General features: G+C 32.2%; 1 protein-coding gene across 1 annotated transcript in view; it reads right to left on the reverse strand.

The window, feature by feature from the left end:
* Positions 1 to 17,117, reverse strand: part of LOC139502462 (kin of IRRE-like protein 1) — a 61,774-nt gene extending 44,657 nt beyond the window's left edge. The window contains exons 1-4 of the mRNA XM_071291941.1: positions 16,647 to 17,117; positions 15,155 to 15,215; positions 13,892 to 13,944; positions 12,089 to 12,454 (exon numbers count right to left, since the gene is read on the reverse strand). Coding sequence (XP_071148042.1) covers positions 12,089 to 12,454; positions 13,892 to 13,943 — 418 coding nt within the window. The 5' untranslated portion in view covers position 13,944; positions 15,155 to 15,215; positions 16,647 to 17,117. The remainder of the gene's footprint in view (positions 1 to 12,088; positions 12,455 to 13,891; positions 13,945 to 15,154; positions 15,216 to 16,646) is intronic.
* Positions 17,118 to 18,344: the final 1,227 nt, after the last annotated feature.

Genomic DNA, 18,344 nt, shown 5'->3' on the forward strand with positions numbered 1-18,344 from the left:
AAAATATGAAGGCTGAAATTTCATTGGCTGATGTAATATTAACCAGGACAGAAAGAAAAACGAAGTGTTGTCAGATCCTTGTAACCAAAAACTTAGGCAGATGATCTGTAAATTATATATTAATCATTTGTAAGACACCGACTGTATTGTGGGTAGGAGCACGAGCATTTCCTTGATATGAGCGGCTTTCCACAAAATATTTTACATTGCGGGTTACTGCAGGTGGTGGTGCTTTCGTGGTAGCATGTTCGCATACAGTGGGAGAGGTCAAGGGTTCGACCCCGGCCGGGTCAAATCCAATATCAAATTGATAGTTGCTGCTTTCCTGCTAGGCAGGCGAAATTAAAGAATAAGAGCAAAAGGTGGTCAGCTCGGAATCAGAAAAATTTGTCCGGGTTATGTGACATGTCTTCCTTCGGAAAGTTACCTTGTGAACTAGCATGTTTAAAATGCGGCTCAGGGTGTCGGTCTAGTAAAAAGCAGGGTTAATATTCAAATAACATTACAGCTATTTTCCTAATGCATGTAATTTAAAGGTTTGTTTGGCTTGATTGCTTTGATTTTATAACTGTTTGTACATGCATTTTAATTAATTAAGTTTTACAATTCTAATCAACAGATAGGCTGTATTTTAGCTTGTATGATGTTATTAAATGCTTGAACAAACATTAGTACAAACAAAGCAAGCAAGCCAACCAAACCTTTAAACTACATACATTAGGAAAATAGCTGTTACATGTTCTTGTACGAATATGCATATCAATTTGCCGCTTCACACCAAGCATCCATACATAACCATCTATATTGAAGTTGTGAAATATATGCACGAAAACATAATAAAAAAGCTGAAAGCAAATGAAATACACCGAGTTGAAGTTCATTCCATATCTCCTTTAAACCATTCGGATGAAAGAGATGGGCGCTCGCTGGTCGAGTGGTGTGAATAGTCCAACTACTGTATCACTAGTATGTTAACACTTAGGTGTGTGAGTTCATATACCGCATGTGGCCAGGTAAGCTCGACTCCTATCTTAATTGACCATTATTGTCAGTTTTCCAAACGAAGGTCGGTGGTCTTTCTGGGAACTTCGGCTTCCTCCCACAATATAAACTCACCGCCACGAAATAGCCTGAAAGTGTTGAAAGTGGCGTTAAATATTAATCAATCAACAAATTAATCAATCAATCATCCATACCGGTATAATTATGGCCTTTAAATAAAGTCAATGTATGACATCAGTACAGAGATAACAATAATAACTATACAATATATACAAAACAAGAGAGAGAGAGAGAGAGAGAGAGAGAGAGAGAGAGAGAGAGAGAGAGAGAGAGAGAGAGAGAGAGAGAGAGAGAGAGAGAGAGAGAGAGAGAGAGAGAGAGAGAGAGAGAGAGAGAGAGAGAGAGAGAGAGAGAGAGAGAGAGAGGTTTCAAAAGTCTTTAGTCAGAAGGACAAATGCATGTGTTTATATTTTTTTATAAATGAACAAAGCTTCTTCAGGACTTGTTTTCGAGTATACGACACAATATATTAAAAAAATTAAGATACATTTCTAATTATCTTTCCGGATTTTATGTTATAGTTCTGTTAAGTTCTGTAATATTTCCTCACTAAGAATTTTTTTTAGTCAATCAAAAGTAAAGAAATAGAAAAGGTGATAAGTTTTCTCCTTGTCGAACACCATTGTCACAAGCAAGCAAAGTATTCCGATGTATAATTACTAGAAGATGCCAGCGAAATCGCGGAACAATTTGGCATGTGTTGAAACAAAGAGTGTGGACACAGTAATAAGGTGGACACAGTACGGATTTGGACACGGTAAATGCTTTGAATTGGGTTTTTTTAAAGAGACGAAAACGAGGAACATAATGCAAAAGACGGGCATCACCCCATTCATGTCTTTAGGAAAATAAAAGTATCAAATACATTAAATTGAAACAGTGTGGCAAAGTGTGATTTTCAGTGTTTTTCTCCCCTTTTAACTAAATAACCGTATGAACTACTTAAATTCCGTTGACATTATCGAAAGGATCAAAATGAGTTCACAATGAAAAAAATCCCGTCTAATCGGATAGGAAAAAAAATCAAAACACTTCACCAGGAATCAACCCCTCTGTATCTCAGAAACCGTTGACGGCACTCCAAATCTGTTGACATACTCAAGTTGCAGAATTGTATTAGCAATTAAAAAATCTCCATTAAAATAAGTCGAAAATAAACAATCTGTATATGCAAATATGTGAACATTACCCAACCTGACCATTTTGCATTTCGCGGGCAGTACTTGGACTAAGCATGCAGTCTCCGAATTTGGATGTTTTGGCTTATTCTGTGGAAAAAAAGATTGTTTCAAAAATTAAGGCAGTACAAAACACTACATGTAAACGTCATATCACAAATATTTCCGACTTTGGATGGTTTTGGAGGAGTAACACTGCATTATACATCTTACCATTTATATTATTCAATAACATTTTACAAAACAAACCATCGCGCCATATTATGCATGAGTAGATAATTCTTTAGCTATTTTTTGTGAATATTTTTAAAACTGACTGTGAGTTCAATGGTGTATTTTGCAATGAATAGAAATAAGAAGATGTGGTATGAGAGTCAATGAGAAAACTCTCCATCCAAGTCATAATTTGTAAGAGTAAACAATCATAGGTCTAAGTACGACCTTCAACACGTAGCCTTTGCTTGACCCAAATAGCAAGCTATAAAGAGCCTCAAAATTTGTTTTGTCATATTTTCGCCACAGCCGCAATTTCTTTAATTAGTTCCGGTATTAAATGATCTTATACTCCCTCCGAAATGTTTGAAACAATGATTTTGTTAAATTCCATTGTCTCATTTTTCCTATTAGTTGCACTCTAGCTAGCGATAGACACATATTTGAGCCAGGTTTATAGTTTACAGAAGCAGATCGGAATCAGGGTCCGTGTATATCTGCGTCCATTCGTTTTTCGTTTTGAAATATCAAAAACAAAAAACAAAAAACGAAAGTGTTTTCATTTTTCGTTTTTGATTTCTTAAAAACCAAAACGAAAAACGAAAGTGTTTTCATTTTTCGTTTTTGATTTCTTAAAAACCAAAATGAAAAACAAAAGTGTTTTCGTTTTTCGTTTTTGATTTCACAAACAAAAAACGAAAAACAAAAGTATTTTCATTTTTCAATTTTGATTTCTCAAAAACTAAAATCGAAAAATGAAAGTGTTTTCATTTTTCATTTTTGATTTCACAAAAACAAAAAACGAAAAACGAAAGTGTATTTATGTTATCTTTCCAACACAGTTTAATTGTCATTCAAAAAATGACAATGTTGTCATTTTTCATTCATTTAAAGGTTGCTAAAGTATACATACACAGCGGTTGTCAGATCAATACTACTTTAATCGAAGATAATGTCGACGGATGCAAAAGTCTTTAGCAATCGGAACAATATGGGTGCGTGAACTTTATTACTTTTAGGTTTAGAAAGGTCGATCCAAGATTATTAGAATTGATGATCAAGATCCATCTGCCAGTATTTTACGAACTACGAGGACGATAATGTATTTTGCTTGATCAAATTTTCAAAATTTCCGCAATTTCACAATTCAAACTGGGATATTAAATTGGTTTGTTATTAGGAGCCTATAAGGTATAAATGTTGCTTATTTGTGAAGACTATAAGGTGATATTAACTAGAGGTCGTTGATGGGGGATTATGGAATTGAGAATAGTGGACAAAAAATATAAATAATAGAGACAATCGACCAAGAAATAAATAAAACGGCTAGAATAATGGTGTTAAAATGTAATGATAAGAGCATAATTGTCAAAAAGTATAAAGAATAGAGAAATATGGCATAAAATATCAAAGAATATAGAAATTAAGAACCCCGAATCAAGACCATCATACTAGTTGCCTTAATAAACGTTAGTTTGTCTCTGGGAGATTGCTATTGGTTATCATACGGTTTCTCTTTATGTCTATGTCTATTAATTTAGAATCGTGCTTTCATTATTTACCAACATTTTACATATCACATTATAAAAAAGACTATTATTTTGCAAACTACCATATATTTCCGGTAATTGTTCTGCATAGACCACACCACATTGGAGTCCCTGTAATTTTTTTCAAGTGGTCCTCAGTTACCCACCCTACCCCATCATTACTTAAAAGTTAATAAACAAATGTCTACGAAAATACTTCTGTCCGAACAATGTGTAAAGGGGAGCTTGGTAGCTGATGTCTGCTGGAGAAAAAAATCAAGGTTGCTGTTTAGCTTATTTTTTTTCAAAGATAGGTCCAAAGTTGGGGTCGAACACCGAACCCCATCCTTACCGAAAATGTAATAAAAATTATCCTCACTAGGTGCAAAGGGAAGCTGGGTAGCTGGGGTCTACAGTAGAAAAATCCAGGGTGTTGTTCTGCTTAGTTTTTTTCTTCTAAAGTAGGTCTTAAGTTGAGGTCGTATACCCTATAAAAACCCTTACCAGACAGGTAATAAAAAATTCTGCGTCAATACTTTTATCTGCACTAGGTGAGAACGTAAGCTAGAGATCTAGGGCCTACTTGATCAAAATTACAAGTTAATTTATAGCACGGATCAATCTTTTTTAAGCTAATAAATAATTTATTTGCCCACCATACTTTGAATACAAAAAATAACCAATTGTATTTGCTAATTGAAAATTAAGCGGAATAAAATAATTTAAGACAGCAGAGAAGATAATTCTGTTTTAATTGGTTATTACTAACCGACTTAAATAAAAGAGTCAGCTATTAATACTGTACATGTACGATGTCTCTAGTCTGGTCAAAGGGTCACAGTGTCCTACTTAATTAAACGATAAATTGTTGAAATTAGATAACATGTTTTCACGTGCAGAGAAATTTCACTTATGACCAATGCATGATTGGATATCATCTTTCTTATTGGTCATTGATCTTGCGGGTCAGCACGAGTTCACGTGTAAGTGCATTGTTGTCACTTCCTTTTATCATCAGCATTTGATGTGTTAACTTGTGATTCTCATCAAACAATTTGTTCAAAATTCCCACCCACATACCGCCCTTAATGTTATCTTTTGAAGTAGATATGTATATAATTATGTTTATTTATGGGGCAGATTTTTCTCCCCACCTTTGCTATTCTTTGTCATTTATTCAATTGACATGATATTAGTTGATGTAATTTCGTATTAATTATGTATTATTATTTCATATTAAATATGAACTTTTATGTCAAATGTTTTATTTGCAAAATGTATTTTTTGCATTTTATGATTTTGAATAAATGACCTTCTTTCGTCAGTTTAGTTTTTATATCATATGGCAAATCAAGCTCAGACTCTGGCTTGTGTATACATAGTATGTTTATGGTATCTAGCTGTCTGTCTTAAAAACCTTTTGTCCAGTCATATTTAAGCGAAATCCACTAGTTCAGAGGTAGAATGTTTTGTAAAAACAGTTTTGTGTGGCAAAAAAAGTTAAAGCACGAGTGCAACTTTCTTTTCTTTTAATGCAGAATTATTATTACTTTTCCTGAACTATTTGACAGGATGTCGATAATAAGGAAAGCTATTTCACCCAATAGTGCAATTTTGCCATTTTAAAAAAAATCATAATTATTTACGATTCTATAAACACTCCAAGTGTTGACTATTTAAAATGTAAAGCGGGCAGTACGCTGTGTAATATATCGAAAGCGATTGATTTTGGCTTTATATAACAAAAATAACATAAGATGTATGTTTCATAATAATTCGTTATTCTGATTGGCTAACTGCACATCTCATGTTACATTACACAACGAAAATCATTATTCATGATGACACGAGGTCCCACAATAAAGTGCAAAGGTGAATTTAATAAAAACTTGATAAAAAACGTGTTTTCATGATCCTAGCTAAAACATGTAATTATAAATATTGAATTCTTCTTTTTGTAACTTCATAGGGTTGTAAAAGCGTTGACCGTGCGTACATTTTCAGAATGAAGCGCTTCCGCTTTTCATACAAAATGTATTTCGGTCATCGCTTTACACCTCAATGAAGTAACAAAAAAAAAAGCATTCAATTCTTAAATATGCCAGAAATGAAATTCTAAAATTCATTGAAAAGTGTCTTTGACTGCTTAATTATATTTTAAAACCTGATGATTAGTGGTTAAATAATTAATAAAAACATTTGAAGTACGTTTGAGTCTTATGTAAAATTTGTTTTTATATATTTGAAAACTGACTGCTACCGACTGGCTGCTTGAGCCTGATATCACAAACTCCGCATTTTCATTACAGCCGATTACATTGAGTGTGTAGACAAAGATAGTATCTTTGGATCGCTTGTTTGTTAGCTGATCTATGAAGTAACTAGGTAAGGTATACCACCCTCCTGTAGAAGGAGCCTAGTCCTACAGACAGCTTGATTGGTTATCTGTCGAACTAGTCTACTCTTAATGGAGGGTAGTTTACCTAACCTAATAATACAAGCAAGCTAACCAATGATATGCTACCTTTGCCTACACACTCAGTGCAATCGGCTGTAACTTTTTTACATTACAGGTTGCAACACCTTGCCAAATCATTGGGTTCCAATAAACGTTTGGAAAATTTAGTTAATGTGCTTTCCTATAGGGTTTTATGAAGAACAATTACCGGAAATCTATCATGGAAACTAGCAAAAACAATATCAAAATCGAAATCTAAGCGAACAATGAGGTTACTCACATTAAAAAAGGTTGAGACATTGAAGTCCAAATATTTTTTTTTATTCTTGCGTGTCTTACTAAATTATAATCTTGGTACTTTTGATAACTATTTACACCACTGGGTCGATGCCACTGCTGGTGGACGTTTCGTCCCCGAGGGTATCACCAGCCCAGTAGTCAGCACTTCGGTGTTGACATGAATATCAATTATGTGGTCATTTTTATAAATTTCCTGAATATAAAACTTTGAATTTTCGAAAAACTAAGGATTTTCTTATCCCAGGAATAGATTACCTTAGCCGTTTTTGGCACAACTTTTTGGAATTTTGGATCCTCAATGCTCTTCAACTTCGTACTTGTTTGGCTTTATAAATGTTTTGATATGAGCGTCACTGATGAGTCCTCAATGCTCTTCCGGACACTTTTGTTATACTAGATACCCCAATGATGATGGTGGCTAAGTTTGGTTGAATTTGGCTCAGTAGTTTCAGAGGAGAGGATTTTTGTAAAAGTTACGACGACGGACGACGGACGCCAAGATATGAGAAAAGCACACTTGACACTTCGGGCCAGGTGAGCTAAAAAACGAGAAGCAAGAACGACATCAACAAACGACAACTACTGTTTTTTGTGTGATTTTTTTTATAACTAGACGAAATATTTCATGATTTTTTATTATCTAGGACTGTATTTTTTTTTATTATTAATTGATAACCAAGTTTAATAAAATCATATGTGTGTATAGCAAACAAATTAACTTTGGCTTGAAAGACGTCTATTTAATTGTTTTCGACTCGCTCTGCTCGGTCGGAAAAATTGACAAGAATAAAATCCTAAGATTGAACGCGTTCGTTCAACAATCTTATCAAAATTAATATATATATTAATTTTCTCATACACATAAGTATTACGAAATCAGAGATATACATTTTGATTAGATTAGTGCGTCTAATTTACAAATGTAGTGTTATCTGTAGTAAATTTACTGACTTCTTTAATAAAGGATTTGAATAAGAATGTGTCCATACCACATAAATGCCCCACTCGCACTATCAATTTCCATGTCTAGTGGACCGTGGAATTGAGGGTCAGAACTCTATATTTGGCATTGAAATTAAAAAGATCATATGATATAGTATATGTGTACTGAGTTTCAAAAAAAATATATCTGTACATTAACTTCACTTTCAAGTATAGAGATGTGATTTTTTTCTGAGACAAGTGCTTGTGACAATCCAAAAGAACTTGCAGTCATTCTATGTTCAGTACTTCAGTACTTTGATTGTTTGAAAACGAGGTAAAAATACCCTACCACATTCGGTATGTGTTTTTGTTAGATCTTTTTTTTTCTTCTGTTTTGTATAGATCTCATACGTTAAGCCCTTTTTCACTGATTTGTATAGTTTGTTCTTATGCTGTGCTGTAACAAAACTGTCCCGGCTGTTTACAAGCATGTTAAACGCCACAATATACATTTGAACTTTGTTGGATAGTTGACTCATTTGCATTAATACCAAATTAAATCTCCTTATTAAAAGTTGAGGGGTGTTTGTTTCTTTGGAAATTTCAATGTTTTTCTCCACGGTCACCCAGTTTGAATAGAATATTTTGACATTTTGTTGTGCTCTTGGATTTGGTTAAGAGCCAACCAAAGCTCACGGCCTGTTGGTGGGTAGTTGACTATATGGTAAGCTCTGGATGTCTTTTTGAGTATTGCATACGGTGATTTGGTGATGTCTTCATGTCATGCATTGTCCCATTACTTTATATAGACAGCTTATCAGTCAACCTTATCTATCAAAGTAGCTCTCCTCGCCTTTTGTATATTCAGACGAAAAACAAGATATAAACTGACTTAGCTTGGTATATACATGTTTATTTAATATACTCATATAAATATAAAAAAGAAGATGTGGTATGATTGTCATTGAGACAACTCTCCACAAGAGACCAACATAACACAGAAATTATCAACTATAGGTCATCGTACGGCCTTCAACAATGAGCAAAGCCCATACCGCATAGTCAGATATAAAAGGCCCCGAAATGACAATGTAAAACCATACAAATAAGATAACTAACGGCCTAATTTATGCACTAAAATTGAACGAAAAACAAAAATGTAACACATAAACAAACGACAACCACTGAATTACAGGCTCCAGACTTAGGACAGGCACATACATTTTGAATGTGGCGGGGTTAAACATGTTAGCGGGATCCCAAATTCAAGTCAAATTGATATTTTAAAACAACATAAAAGTTAAAAAATGTAAAAAAAAAATATTTTAATAAATGTTGAAAATATTATTGTGTTTGTGTTTGGAGAACTACTTAAAATTGTAGAAATATTCAAAAGTAGCTCTCGCGTTTTTGTTCTGCGGCTACGTTAACGGAACACCAATCAAGTAATCGATCTTCATGACTATGGCTTCAATATTTAATGGTATAAAATATCATATTCTGCTTGTCCTAGACTCAAAAAGACTACAAGTTGGAATAGATCTACGAAGACTAAAGAACGTTCATGTGTGGTTTAGCAATTTTACATGCCCACGACACCGACGTCCAGATATTGTTCGGAAGATGTTTATATATACACATATATTGTATATTACAGAACACAAAACTGGCCATCTTTGCTGTAAATACAAATCCCAATCCCACGGCATCAAATAATTTAAAAAAAAAACATATGACCTTTAACATTGGAGGTCTAAACTAGCATTGAGCCGTGTCCAGGTCCGAAATAGAAAATAAAGAGATGTGGAGTAAATGTACACGGGACAAAATCGCACACAATATATAGAAAAAATACAAATTATTAATGAACAGGGCTTTTATGCCTGTTCTTCACCTTGAAAGGAGCTCGAGGGTCTTCAACGAGAAACTAGACCATTGATCCTCATTATACAAAAGAAACATAGGTTAGTGCATCGGACTATACAAAAACATAAGTTCCTGGTTCGATCACCGTTCCGGTGAGAAAATTTCCAATCCAAACTAACAATAGCCACACACTTAACTTTGTGGATTACATTATTGTTTTCATCATCCTACATATGTCTTTTGATATTGTTCATACATGTCAATACTAAAAGTCTTACACTGTATCTATTTATTTTGCTCCGAGACCAGAACAAATAAAATAGATAAATTAAAACTTGCGCTTTAGATTAAGAAATGATCTGAAAGATTTTGTATCATTTTTTCCAGTTCTTCTGGAGTCCTTAAGCCCTTCCCTCGCCAACAATATATAGTTTGATTTATTTGTAAAAGAGGCTAGTTACGCTACAGTATTATCATCTAAGATAAACCTCTCCAAACTTAAAATTAAAGATCACGCACCCTTATTGTTTAGATTGATAAAGACTTTTGCATCCGTCGACATTATCTTCGATTAAAGTAGTATCTGACAACCGCTGTGCATGTATACTTTAACGATCTTTAAATGAATGACAAATGACAACATTGTCATTTTTGAATGACAATTAAACTGTGTTGGAAAGATAACATAAATACACTTTCGTTTTTCGTTTTTTGTTTTTGTGAAATCAAAAATGAAAAATGAAAACACTTTCATTTTTCGATTTTAGTTTTTGAGAAATCAAAATTGAAAAATGAAAATACTTTTGTTTTTTTCGTTTTTTGTTTGTGAAATCAAAAACGAAAAACGAAAACACTTTCGTTTTTCGTTTTGGTTTTTAAGAAATCAAAAACGAAAAATGAAAACACTTTCGTTTTTCGTTTTGGTTTTAAAGAAATCAAAATCGAAAAATGAAAACACTTTCGTTTTTCGTTTTGGTTTTTAAGAAATCAAAATCGAAAAATGAAAACACTTTCGTTTTTTGTTTTTTGTTTTTGATATTTCAAAACGAAAAACGAATGGACGCAGATATACACGGACCAATCAGTTATGACGTAGACAATAATCATTCAATCGTATTGATGTTCATTGACCATAACGATGATGAAAGCACATCATATAATGACGTTTCGACACCGTATAAGGAAATAAACAAAACCACATCATATAGATTACAAGCACATAACATGGTAACTGCACATCATATAATGATGTGTACACATAATATAATGATTTGTACACATCATATAAGTATATTTGCACATGATATAGGTACATTTGCACATGATATAAGTGCATTTGCACATCATATAAAAATGTTTGCATATCATATAAGAATATCTGACATCCTATAAGTAAATTTGCACATCCTATAAGTATATTTGCACATCCTATAAGATTAAAAGCACACAATATAATGGTAACTGTACATCATATATTCATATGTACACATAATATAATGATATGTACACATCATATAAGTATAGTTGCACATTATATATGTACATTTGCACATGATATAAGTGCATTTGCACATCATATAAAAATGTTTGCACATCATATAAGAATGTCTGACATCCTATAAGTACATTTGCACATCCTATAAGTATATTTGCACATCCTATAAGTATATTTGCACATCATATCAGGATGTTTGCACATCATAAAAGGATGTTTGCACATCATATTATGATGTTTGCACATCATATAAGGATGTTTGCACATCATAAAAGGATATTTGCACATCATATCAGGATGTTTGCACATCATATTATGATGTTTGCACATCATATAAGGATGTTTGCACATCATAAAAGGATATTTGCACATCATATTAAAATTGATTGCACATCATCTAATTACAAGTGTACATCATATAAAGGTAAATGCACATCATATAATGAAAATGATCATAGCAAGACAGTGTTTGCGTTCCATAGCAGAAGGTCACCAACAGGTCTTCAATGCAGCGAGAAATTACCGCACCCGGAGGCGTCCTTCATCAGCTGGCCCCAAAATAAATATATGTACTAGTTCCGTGATAATGAACGACATACTAAACTCCAAATTGTACACAAGAAAGTAAAATTAAAAATAAATCAAGACTTACAAAGTTAGTCTTGTATTATTTTAATTTTAGTTTCTTGTGTACAATTTGGAAATTAGTATGGCGTTCATTATCACTGAACTAGTATATATTTGTTTAGGGGCCAGCTGAAGGACGCCTCCGGGTGCGGGAATTTCTCGCTACATTGAAAACCTGTTGGTGACCTTCTGCTGTTGTATTTTTATTTGGTCGGGTTGTTGTCTCTTTGACACATTCCCCATTTCCATTTTCAATTTTATTACAAAGGCCAGAGGCTCCTGACTTGGGACAGGCGCAAAAATGCGGCGAGATGCAATTAATATCATGAAGTTCTCTCACAATATGAATTAAAACGTTTGGAAAAAGTATTCATTGTATCATAAAAATTAACCAGGTTTGAAATCCGTCATTAAATTATAATCGAAACAAATATACCATTAATTTGTAATATGTAACGATGGCTTTCAACTGTACCATTCATACCCAGGACATCACATTTATAAAAACCTTCATCAGATAAGGACACATTCCTTATTTCAAGGTTATAATATCCAGCATCACGAAGCCCAACAATCTGTAACCTATTACGGTTTGGCAGTTTAGGATCGAAACTATTTTTGTTGAAATATGGAGAAAATGTCCAGTTCCGTTTTTTTCCATATATATCAGGTTCTTCTGCTAGCGATGTGGCTAGATTATCATGGGATGGGCCGACCCAGTCTACATTAAATGCTTCCGGTAGACACTTAAGTACTGCTGTTTCCCCTTCGGAGTGGTACACATATCCAACTGTAGCAAATGCTGTGATAAAAATATGCGTATCTTTCAGTAAACAAAAAGGAAAATAAAGGACTGTACAATGTATAATTTGTTTTATAAATGTCAAATAACAAACACATATTAAGCAAACATAATATAAATGCATACCGAATAAAAAGGTATACAATCAAAATATATCAATTATTATCGCTATTATCTGTATTTTTCCTTTGATCTTTTTTTTTTTAGATAATTTTCAAATCACTCGAGTAGAGTGGCAATAAAAATTATCGCTAGTTTTTAGGTCCCTAGCAATAGCGTGTTAATCCATATCCACGCGCTAGAAAGTCGACCAATCAGAAAAATTCACTCGGAACTTTAAAGAGATGACTGCAATGTCAACAAAAAAGATGTTTAAATATTTTACCTTGAATTTATTAATTTGAAGTTAATAAAAGTAATCAAGTCATTTTTTCTAACAAATATGAAATGTTAATTTCTACATTAATCTACTACAAATGATCGTCTTTCTGTCATGTGTATTCCTTCTGCATACCTATTCATTTCTTCGTCTGATTAAAAAAACCAATGCTCATAGGAATTATGGTACTCGGGTGTTGACCTAGAGACAACGCTTATAAACATAAAATATCAGGAATATTTATGTACACAACAATTTGGAACATTTTCACTTGACCTTTTCATGTCAATTACTGGACATTTAATTGAAATACAGCTACTGAAACTGAAAAACATGAAGTCACAACTCAAAATATTAATCAAGCATCTAATTTACTACCTAATATTGACTTGAATATGGTGTTCGCCATAATTGAACACGCCGGATGATCAGTTGAAACAATTTTTTCGAATGAATGAACAAGCTGTGCGACTACATATTTATATAAAAAAAATAGTACCAAAAAAAGAAAATGCATCAACATCGTATAAGACGTATTTTTTACTGGAATTTGTAGAAATCAGTATATTTTTAAGCGAGATGCATTTTCTCATTCTCATCTCATCGAAGGGCGACATATTACTATTGTAAAATATCTTCTGTGATATAAACGCATAATTATTTCGGTAAATAGGAACACCTTTAAGTAATCGGTATATGTGCAAATTATAGGTAACTTATATTGAGTGAATTATCAACTTTAACAAACGTTTATTTTTATATGTAAAACAATTTTCTATAGCATATAAGAAAGCACATATCATATGCAGTATCATAAATCCAAAACATGTCCAACAACTCATACAAACAAAATAAAACAGGCTTAACACTTAATCATATGAACAAATAGTGAAGAGACATGACAGCATTTTTTTTTTCTTAATGCAACAATTGATACATGTTTAACTAAACATAATCTCATTATAACATAACATCGTTGTTATCTTATAGCTGAAGTTACCTTACGTTATGACTGAATATGTTTAATTTAACACATTTTGAAAAGTAACGTTACTCACTTGTTGCTAAATGGACACAGGAAAACCACAAAATCCGGCAGATTATTTTCATTCTGAAACAATACAGATTTGGCGCATTTAGTGCATAACAATTTGTATCATTAATGTTTTACTACCACTGTTCTTGGTACTGGCATGTTACGGATATGATTGAATTGACATTTGCTGTTATAAAATGTTTGAAATCGTATTATATTACGGAATTTAGCAACAATCTAATCGATAAAAGATAAAATACCGCAATCAAATTTCATAAAGAACAGAATTAAGTCGTCTATCTAAAAGAAACCTAAAAATTAGAGCAGCACCACCAGGTTATTTAAGATGTCTTTTATTCATAAAAAGATATGTGTAAACGGAAAAATTCTGAAAAAAAATTACTTCATTTCTAATCAAATAATTATATTACTGAATATTATGGATATTAGGAAGTCCCATTTCGAAAATAATTACGAAATAAATAAACAAAGTACTATTTCAAAGCATTTTGTGTTCGTACAATTAACAAGTTTTCAAAGACAGCATGATACATGTACTTGTATGACTTAACAATTACACGTAAGTTATTCAAAATAAATTTATGCTTTCTTCAAAATTGAAGGACGTGCGCTAATCTGAGATTAAAATAGCAAATCCATGTGATATCTACTCACTTTAAGGACATACGATTCAGTTTTGATTCCGTATTTACATTTTGATATAAATTTCCATATAGACTATTTTTTATCTGATTAAATCAAATATGTAATAAAAAAAAACATACCTTCATGTGCTACTTTTGAGTAAAATGAGGTCGAAATTTTGTATATTTGCTCAAAATTCTGATTTGTGGCCGTATTTTCCCTTTCGAAAGAAAAGCATAACTTTTTTGTTTTAAATGATAAACACAAATTGTTTGATGTTAAATAGTTTGTAATGTCTGTATTTTATACGTATCATAAAAACTTAAACATTTTTTATTAAAAAATAACTCATATTTATCGAATATTCATGTATGTAGAAAAACATCATTTTTTGCTCTATATTTATTAAAATTTAAAAAAATGCACTATTTACGTTATCATATGGTTATCATGAAAATTGGCACACATAATCTTCTTACATAATCAAACCAAATGACATTTTAAAACTTATGGGTCCATGAACTCGTTTTCAAGTTAAATAAGTTTGAATGATAAAAAAACAGTCAAAAACTGAATCGTTTCCCGATAAGTCGTAGTTTGACGTCGCGAAAATAACAATTTACGTTTGCAACGTTATTACCTCCCTGTAACTGTATCGTATGCCCTTAATGCTTCCTCCCAATGTAAGTTTCTTCTTTTACCTAAACTCAACAACAACAAAACTTCAAATATCGTTTTATCTCTACTACATGTTGCAATAAGTGCTGGTAACTAAATATAATTCCCTTAAAGAAGTTGATATGCATTTATGTAACAAATCATATGAAAAAATAAAATTTTCTATTTTTAGTGAATAATTTTGGATACATTACTTGCTTGTATTGATCTTTCCATTAATTTTCAAGTTATATGACTCTTTGATCTCTTTTTCAAAATCTTATCAACCAGAAATTATCTTATTTGATTTAATTTTCCTATAAACAACTTGATTACAGATTCAGTTGCTGCATCTTCTGTAAAAAAACTACCTAACTATCCTAACACGTGTTATATCACTGAGTTGAGATGAGTATAACTTTACATTTTTTCCTTCAGCTTGTACATTTCGACAACAATGTTTAGCGACAAATTGTATGTATTCCTATGAACACCAACAGCACCGTGTATGAAATTATCCCCGCCTCCTTTTTACCTAATAAGGAATATAAAGGGACGTAACACCACTACTAACCGTGTATGAAATAAGCCTCGCCTCCCTACTAACCTAATATCAAATATACACGGTCTCCACACGGACGCTATCTAAGTATATGTAAAATATATTTCAAGCTATTTTGCATTTTTCTTAAGTTTCTCTTAATGATGTCTGCTTCTTTCGAATAATACAACAAGAGGATGCGTAAAGATGGTTGCCATAAGAATAGATCTTCCATGCATGAAAACAGTTAACCCAACATTGTCCAGCTGTAACAAATATTTTGTCAAATAAGACTAAAAGCAGCATGACAAAGTTTAACCTTACTATTTATTTGAATCAATATGCTTATCGTCAAAAAATATCCCTAAAGCAAGGGTTGTGTATCTACGTTGTGCCTTCTTTTTTTATGAAATCTGGACTCATTATTGCATTTGTTTTTACGTTTGGAATATTTATTAAAAGAACAGAGATGTCAAATGTTGTTTATAGTGCAAGGTGAAAGTCTTACCTTGTATGCAGTATAACATTTATTTGCATTTTTATTAGCATTAACATCTACACTGCGCCTAGATAATGGAGTTTTACTGAAATTCCGTGATCTGGCTTTAAATGCTTATATCATTGAATTTATTTGAATGAAAAAAAAATCATCGCGCAGACCAATCAATACAAGGACGCGTACATAAATGAACTACCACAAAACTGTTCTCCGTAGAAGGTGTGTAAGTAATATTTGCATCGTAATTTTTTTAAATGAATCTAGTGCATATTTTTTTTTCTAAAAAAATATGATAAATAGACAAAATTGACTATGTCAGATAGTAATCATAACATAAGAAAACGAGTCATGTGAGCTTCAATCACATTATATAAGCTTTTTAATTATCTAACAAATATTACTTTTTTTCCTTTCTGATTATCAACAGTAACATACCTTTATCAACAGCGAAGGATATTTACGAATCGAAATAGGTTTGCATCTAGTTCGTATTCCATTACGTTGACCTCTTCATTAAACATATTAATTGCCATACAATTTATATTGAGAATTAACCTATGGTTTCTTTTTCACATCAACTATGACGCTTATTATGACAAACATACACAACTTAAATGTGTCACAAAAGAACGTATAAATATTTCCTTGTTTCTTTACGTTCTTGTCTTGAATTTGGTTATTTAAACAACATTCAACACCACATTTCTGTTTGATGAATTATAAAGATTATAACAACGCATATCCATTATTTACAAGCAATAATGATGAACACTTGTAGTGCACTACTTTTTGTTTTAAAATTGCCATGTCCATGTCCATTTGTGTACATGTAACCAAAAATAAATTTCCAAATACGACATTTGGATTGAATAGAAAAATATAGTTTTGACATTTATTTCCTGTAATGTATTACATTTACTCGACCGTTTCACTATTGTTTGCGGATTATAAGCTAATTTGGATACACATGTAATAACAAGTGATATATATTTTGAAAAAAACACTTCCATATAACAGGAATATATTTATGTTTCTTAAGGGCCAACATTCAACGTGAACATAATGATATATTTCATTCGCTGCCTATAAGCACTAGACATGTTTTACCTTGTCGCTTATTTTAAAAGTCTTTCTGTTGCTACTTATCGATGCAATATAAAGACTTTCAAAAAAATTAGGAATGTATCTTCCTCGTGCAGAGCTCTGATTTCTTACCCGGCTTTGGCTAAACTTGCGTTGTCCTTCTTTATTTAGCTGTTGGTCCCTTCAATAAGTTTTTGCTATCAAATAATTTGGCTTCTAGCATCACTGAAAAAAATTGGCTGTCGACATGTGCATCTGTTGCAGAAATAAATGATCGCGTCTTTGTTATTATTGTGGATGTCTTAAATCAGTTATAAAACTTTGTTAGCAAACCATGCATAAAAATCTGTAAATCGACATTTGCGCCTGTCAAAAGTGAAGAACGTCTGATTTGTTTTCGCTTTGTTGAAGATTCGTGGGTAGGATTGTTTCTCTTTGACACATTTAATGTTTCAATTATCAACTTTCTTAATCACATTTTACATGTTATTTGGTTCTTGCATAGAATAACATTCTTCTATTTTGGGGGATGATATATGTTCATAATATGTTTTAAAGAAAAAAGTATTTAATACATCTTTAAAACTCGTTAAACTGCCAATGTGATATCCTTTAACGGGACAAAATACTACTTAAATGGCTTATTACCAAGTGTAGCGAATGAGAAGTGTATGAAAATTTTACAAAGGTAGTCAAAACAAGTAAAAGAGAGGTATTTAAAGATATTTAAATATTTCGGCATTGATATTTTTATGTTATACCTGAAAATAACCCGGCTATACGAACTATATGTTTTTTTTGTTGTTTGACTTTATATTAGCTTGAGTTATTTTGGGAGATAAGGGGATAAAAGAGAGGCGAAATATATCAGAGAGGCATTCAAACCCATCGGAAATAAACAATTCACGCAAAGTTATAATAAAAAATGATTAACGGACACACAATAGTAAACAAAACTCAACATGAAAATTAAAAACTGAGCAAAACAATTTCTACCTAAAACGGGGGGTTATCTCATGTGCCTAGACATAGCAACCATATCCTTTTATA

Source organism: Mytilus edulis, chromosome 14, assembly GCF_963676685.1.
Source record: "Mytilus edulis chromosome 14, xbMytEdul2.2, whole genome shotgun sequence".
Taxonomy (NCBI): Eukaryota; Metazoa; Mollusca; class Bivalvia; order Mytilida; family Mytilidae; genus Mytilus; species Mytilus edulis.